Source organism: Zonotrichia leucophrys, chromosome 4, assembly GCF_028769735.1.
Source record: "Zonotrichia leucophrys gambelii isolate GWCS_2022_RI chromosome 4, RI_Zleu_2.0, whole genome shotgun sequence".
Classification (NCBI taxonomy): Eukaryota; Metazoa; Chordata; class Aves; order Passeriformes; family Passerellidae; genus Zonotrichia; species Zonotrichia leucophrys.
In genome coordinates this window covers 27305635-27312667 of record NC_088173.1, presented here as the reverse complement: position 1 = coordinate 27312667, position 7033 = coordinate 27305635, and the positions used below count along the sequence as shown (strand labels likewise).

General features: G+C 39.3%; 1 protein-coding gene across 1 annotated transcript in view; it reads right to left on the bottom strand.

The window, feature by feature from the left end:
- Positions 1-5627: 5627 nt before the first annotated feature.
- Positions 5628-7033, bottom strand: part of ARHGEF38 (Rho guanine nucleotide exchange factor 38) — a 35935-nt gene continuing 34529 nt past the window's right edge. The window contains exons 13-14 of the mRNA XM_064712280.1: positions 6613-6872; positions 5628-5887 (exon numbers count right to left, since the gene is read on the bottom strand). Of these exons, the coding sequence (XP_064568350.1) occupies positions 5702-5887; positions 6613-6872 (446 nt within the window). The 3' untranslated portion in view covers positions 5628-5701. The remainder of the gene's footprint in view (positions 5888-6612; positions 6873-7033) is intronic.

The window sequence follows — 7033 nt, the reverse complement described above, 5'->3', positions numbered from 1 at the left end:
TGGAAAATGACCTTGAGTCTTGCTCTCTGTGTCTAGCACATGGCAATTTCCCTTCATTCCTTCTGTGATGAGGGGAGCATCTCTAAACATGAAAACACCTTGGACTGTAGGTTTGCATGGCCAGTGTTATTGTCTCCTTATCATACTCTGATTTGATGGGTAACAAGTCACATTAATCTTCCGCGATGGCAATTGGTGAGTGGTTTCTCACTCCCCTTATCTTGACCTGTGTCTCTTCCATCTTAGTTTCTGTTCCACCCAGCTGAGGGGGGGAGTGAGTGACAGAGTGACTGGGGTGGGCACCTGACATCTGTCCATGGTCTGTGGTGACACAGACTGGCTTAGGTAGGTGAAAGCAACTGTTTCTCTTTGCCATCCTGTATTTTTAGTGTGTGTAAAGCTTGATACATGTTAGCTATTTCCCATACCTCATTTCCTTTCTCCACAATTAAGATTTAGGCTATAGTTCCTTAAACAGCCAAAGGAATAGTTTAATTTACTCAGGATTGCCTCAGCTGCCTGGAAAATTTGCATATTTTTTCAGCTATTATTTCCTGTGGAGGAAAAAAGCAAGGTTTTATCTTTGTAGTGCCTGCAGCTTCCAGGGCTGTGCAAAAATAACAGCATAAGGAGGAGGAATCCAGGACTTTTACTGCTTTTTGATCAGCCCATCCTTCCTCCTTTCCAGCACAGAGGGTTTTTAATGGTAGCATAGTAGGAAAAGACACTGATGCAGTTTCCATTAGCAAACAGAAGGCATATTTTCTTCCTAAGTGTTAATCAGAAGACTGATGCCTACACTAAGAAGTAGTGTGAAGATAGATTCTTTAAATGGCCAAGTGCTCCTATGTGAAGTGTTCATTCCAGTAGTAAAAGCTGCTCCCAGAGGAGTGTTCAAGGTGCTAGGTGCCTGTCTTGCCTCTGAACAGACACAAAGCTTTGCTGGTGAGAGTGCAGGAGCTTACATCTCAACTGTGCCCTTACTTTAGGCACCACCAATGGGGTGAACACAGGCAGAGGAATGATCCTTGTTCTCAAATTGTGGTAGTTAATGCCATTTAGAATACTCCTGAGGTCTGATTCCAAGTGTACCCCGATGTCTTTGCATGTATAATTCTGGCCTGGAGTGACTGTAGGGTCCCTCCATTCAGAATGAAACAAGTGATGCTGTGCTTTTTGTGCCTCTCTTTTCCCTCTAATAAAGCAAAGTGTGGCTGCACTCATCGATAACACTGCATTAGCAAAATCTGCAATACAGTTACAGTTTGCAGCAGCAAAAGACATTCTTCCACTGTAACTTTCCCAGCTTCCTAAATGAAATACAAAGTCATCTTCTGTTGGTATAAAAATGTCAGTTAGGATTGTGATTCTTTTAAGTATTATATCAGAAAGGATTTACAGCACAGACCAGGTCTTTTAAATCGAGTGTTTAGCTTGAATATGTTAGATAGGCACTGCTGAAAAACAGAGAAGATTGAAGGGAACAGTTGCTTTCTGCTTTGATGTTACAGTTAGGATGGAATTAACAACTGTATTTTCAGGAAAGGAGTCTGTTCTACAGGCTTGTTTGACTGAAGTCATGTGTCAGGTTGAGGAATGTAGTGTAGGGCAGAAAGAAGTAATGCCCATCTGAAATTTGAGAAGCATGCCTCCTGTTTAGTAAAAAAACTGGAAAATAGTCCTGTGATTTTTCTATCCCCAAACCAAATTGCTCTGTGATTTACTGTAAAAATAGCCACCTGACTTTTCTTAAATGTTTTAGAAATTGGTGTGGTAGTATTTTATTTCCACTTAAATAGGATGGTTTGTTTCATAGATGCCCAACTTCTGATACCCTCAGTAATGTGAAATTATAGGTTACTCTGGTTCCATGAGTGCTCCTTCTGGCTGGACTGGGGGATGCTGGTGATACCTGTGTCTAAAAATGAAGGTCTAACACAAGGCTCTGTGATTTACAAACTTTTATCTACTACAGCTCATAGTGGTTACAATCTCAGAAGCAGCTGGAAAAGAACAGAGCTATGCTGACATTTGGAACCTTGAAGTGTATTTTTAAACTTTCTTAGTATTTTTGATAGTGTTTTAAAAGTTCTAATGTATTTATCAATAAGCAAGGATGCACCCTAGAAATGCAGCATTTTATCTGAGGCAACTATTTTGCAAGCAGATCTAGGATAGCATATAAAGCTCTTTGCTTCTGGAAAACATCATGTTTTAAAAAATAAGAAGAAACATCTTTACAAAAATAGATTTTATTATTACAATAATTTAAAAGAAGATTTCTTTTTTTACTACTTCTCAACAAACAATATTGTAATAGGAATTATCAGTAACAGATCTATGGGAACAAGGATTATCATGGCTGTGTTCCTAGTGCAGGTGGTAGGTCCACTTCATCTATCTTCATTTTTAAAAGCTATCTTAAAATGACAGCAAAAGCATACTTGAGTGCTTGAAGGAGGTAATTACTCAGTGAAGCTTCCAAAGATGAGAAGTCATAAGGAATAATTCTTCAATCTGTGTTTGCATTGAAAAGCTGAGCCCCTGCTGGAAGATCACCCAGCCAAAGGGAAGATGGTGAAGCACAGAGGTGCCAGAGGTCAGAGCCTGGGACTCTGCTGTGTACTGCCTTGCTTATCAATGGCAACATAAAAATATTCCCTGAATGGAGAAGCACTTCAGTGTGAATGGACCCAATCTTGGAAGTAGTTGTACATATTTATTGTCACCACAGCTCAAGTAAAACACACATTGGAACAAATGCAGGATCAATCCAGTAAATTGCAGCCTATCCCTGCTTCAATCAAAATTAATTAGTGTTGTCATTAATGAGAATAAGAAAACACTTAAAATACTGTAACCTTCCCTATATTAAAAAAAATGCAGTGGCAAAACCATTGCATATTCTTATGAATTTCTGGAGGCCTAACACAGCTCAGTTTCTGGTATTTAAAGCCCTGTCTTAACAAAAGTGTGACTGAGCAAGCCTAATATGAATTGTTGTAAATCCTTAATTAGGAAGGCTTTAGATTCAAGGAGCATCTCTTAATTTGCTGTGATTGCTGTTTGCATTCATCTGTTTTAAAAAAAAAAAATTATTTGCTATATATTCATAGTATCAAATGAGAATGGCTGACAATTTGAATTTCTGAAATTGTCAGACTAAGCCAATCCACCTGGGTACATAATTACATACTTTTACTGGATCCCAAGTTACAAGGCTACAATAAAGTCATATAATTATCCCACAATATAAAAATTATTATGGATCCTAATCCTACAGGGATTTCATTTGACCTACTAGGAGTTTCCAGGTCCCCCAGAAATTCAGGTGGTCAACTCCAGTATATTCATCCTTCATTCCTTGTTACTTCAGGATCAGGATACCTATATTTTGGAGAGCAGCATTTGAGTACTCTTTGAGACACCTTCACAGAGTCTGATTCTTCATGGGGAATCTACCTAACACTCAAAATCTGAGCTCTCCTGTGACTCAAGCTGAGTTCTCACTGCTAAGACTTCAGAAATCTTTTATTTCCTCTTTCCCTTGATTAATTTCACTGTCTGAAATACAAAACTTCATCATTGTGCTTACATGACTCCATTAAGCCTATTAAGTACAATTCAGCCATTTCTAAAATTGTTTCAACTATTGCAAAGCATAGATCTTCTCCAAGTAAAGTATTCTAAATTGTAAGACAGACCTGAAAACTTTCTTGTATCTTCCCCATAATCTCAAAATATAAGTGCCAAAGCAGTAAAAGGGTAGCAATGAGTCTTTCAGTCCATTCTTCCAAGCTGATACTCTCTGCACTTTTATTTTCTTCATTTAACTAAAGGTGAATCTTTCCATAAAAGCAGCTAAATCCATTTATTAAGTAATTGATAATCCTTTTTGCTTGCTATGGGAACAGCAAGATTTAAGTGCCTGAGGTGATGTTCAATAAGGCAAAATAATGCTCACTGGATAGCAGCAGTACACAGAGATTCACACATCAGGTTCTGGATATCTATCTCTGAGAGCTCTAAAACTTTCTCTGTCATATGATTTAATCCAGCACAAATTTCAGGTTTAATCTCTGTGGTCCCCTGCTGCATTCAGTCTCTGAGCAAGACTGACAACTTTTTCTACCCTTCTATAAAAATAATCTGAAAATTGAGGACATTAAAGAAAATGAAACCAGGTTCATTAGCATAGCAGAAACTATTGTGTGCAGCAACTGCCCTAACTTTTCTTATCCTTTCTTTGCTGACAGGTTATTTTCTATTACATCTCACTAAGCATTTTGAATAATTTCATCTTCAAACCCCACTCTTCAAACTATGGGAAGTAGAAACTCAGACAAAAGCTTTAGAACAATTTCTGTTTACCCTCGATCAGCAACACTACCTGCTTTCCCACCCTTGACTGTAACAGTGTAGCCATTTTTGTCATCAGCACAAGCAATTATGCAAACCAGAAAATACCTGACAGGAGTGTACTTTCAGTTACACCATTTGCAGCAGGCACAATCACATATTTGTTTCCTTTTTGCAGTGCTTTGCACCAGGTCTTTGCTAACCACTAGAGGACCTGAGCATTGCTGTGGTGAAACACCTTGTGTTGAGCACTCAGATACCCATGAGAATCACAAGGAGGGGTTTGCTGTTTGCTGTCACCATTCAGTCTGGCTTAAGTGCTGGGCACCAGCCTGATCTAGGAATCACTGCAGTCAGTGAGCCTAAAGAAACTTATTGACTAGATATTATGATCCCTGCATCTGACTTAAGGAATCAGAGAGGCACTAAATATTCATTGAAAGGCACCACTTCACTTTTCTAATGTTTTTTTTTTTTTTAACCAGTGAATTTCCCAAGACTAATAACACAGGTTTCATTTCACTACACAGATCTTGCACTAAAGCAGTTAGTGTGGAGACATATGTGGATTTCAAACTTGGGGCACTTCCATATTGCTACAAACTGTTTCTACCATATGAAGCAGTTGGGTAATTCTTTTGAAAATTATAACTTCTTCATGTCACAGTGTCTCCTCTTTTCCTTCCTGCATTTCCATATTTAACTAAACGTACCTTCTTCCTTGGGACTAGTCACTGGTACCACCACACCTGGTATGTCTTAAATGTTGAAATGTTTCCTTAAAATTAAAGTCCTTTTTCTTTTTCCAATCCAATAATCTCCACTGAGAAAAAATGTTCTTCACAAAAGCGGCTGAGGATAAAAACAGACAATCAAAAAAGCTCAAGTTTTAAGATGTGTCTCTGTGCACTGAGATAACAGTTCAGGAACAACTCAGCCTACAGTATTCCTGATGACTGAATTTGTCCTTTTTCAAGGCTAATTCTCTTCATCTTGAATATTATTTGCTAAATATCATGGAAGAAAAATGTAATTTCATCTGTGATTTGTACTTGTAGGTTGAGTCTTGATGCACGACGCTTTGACAAAAGAGAAAATTATGGGGTAATAGAAAAGCAAGCTCTTCAGCACGTTAATCAGAATCAGTCTTCCTGTTAAATGTTTCCTCCCTCAGGTCTTGACAAGGTGATGGCTTTTGGAGAATGGAGGTTCTCAGTATCATCTGTGTGCTGGATACCATGGCTTCTGTCAATCACTTGTGAGCTTGCTTTGCTTGCAGCAAACCTAACAGATGATTATTCTGTCTGCTTCAGAGAGCCTGGCTCAACAGGCCCTTCCCCTCCTAAGCATATGTCATCTTCCCTAGATAATTAGATGGTACATATCCCATCTGACCTTTTGCTTCAGCTAGCCACCATTCCTTATTGCCACTCAGGTCGGAAAAGCGAAGTATCCTCACCCTCTGGTACTCCTGAAGGCTGAGTTCTTGATCATTTCTAGCTTGAAATGCAAAAACAGCATAGAAGATCTGAAAAAGGAAAGCCACATAAACAAAAATCAGAATTGAAAAATGTAGCCACATGTTACTGTGTAGCTGTGTATCAGTAGCAGTTCTGTATACAGAAATGTAATAACATGTACAAACCAGCGTTCAACTATGTGGCCTGCAATTTATAGACAGGGCCAAAATAAAAAGTAAAATTGAAGCATCTGGGGAGTTCTGCATGACAAACAAACCAATCTCCAAGACCTCATCACCTTACAACACTGGTAAGGTTTTCAGCTCACACCAAGTAGCCATGGATTGCATGAAGAATTTTTCAGCAACGTTTCCTCAGGGGGAATCACCTCTCCTAAAGTTCCTGTGCTAAAATGTGGCACATGGGTCACTTCTGTGCCTTGCTGATCAGCATTCTTGTCACAGCTTTCTTGTCACCAGTAAGTTGAAAAATCCCCCAAACTGACCTATTTTGCAAGTTCCTGCTCCTTATGAAAACGTTGGGGTGGGATACATGGGGTGGGATAATGCAAGTGTGTTTTCTGCAACACAGGACTGCAATTCACAGTTTAACTGATTCTCTTTTCCTACCTCACAGCTATTTAAGAGCAGAGAATAACGAATTCCTATGTCACACTGACAGATTGGTGCCACTCTTTTCTGGCGTAGAGGATACCATTTAAATTACTAACAGTGTAATTTTAGATTTTAAATAGGAACAACAAGAAGACAGGCACAGTGTGTATCATACTTACCTGCTGCTCATCCATACCCTGAAGAGCACCAGTCCCCGTGCCATTAATTGCAGGATTTTCACAGAAGTGGAAAGGTGAGCAGCTCTTACTCCTCTGGTACCCTGGACTGCTTGTGCTGCTGTCAGCAGAGGGCCGTGAAGAGACAAAGAGGCTGATGTCATCAAAATCATCATCACCAAAGCCATTTTCTGCTGCATCCTTCTGTGCTTTGCCTGGATTGTATGGCTTCAGGAAGGAGGAGTACACATACCCTGTGAGGACTAGAAACCAGAATAAAGAGACAGAAAATAAATAAACAGCAAAACGCTGCTAAAATAATTTCAAAACCAACCGCTTTATGCAGCTGTCAGCATGACAGAGGCAAACAGATGGGGCCAGAATGAAAGGAAATCAATATCCCAAAGCGAAGCTGTTATTGGGA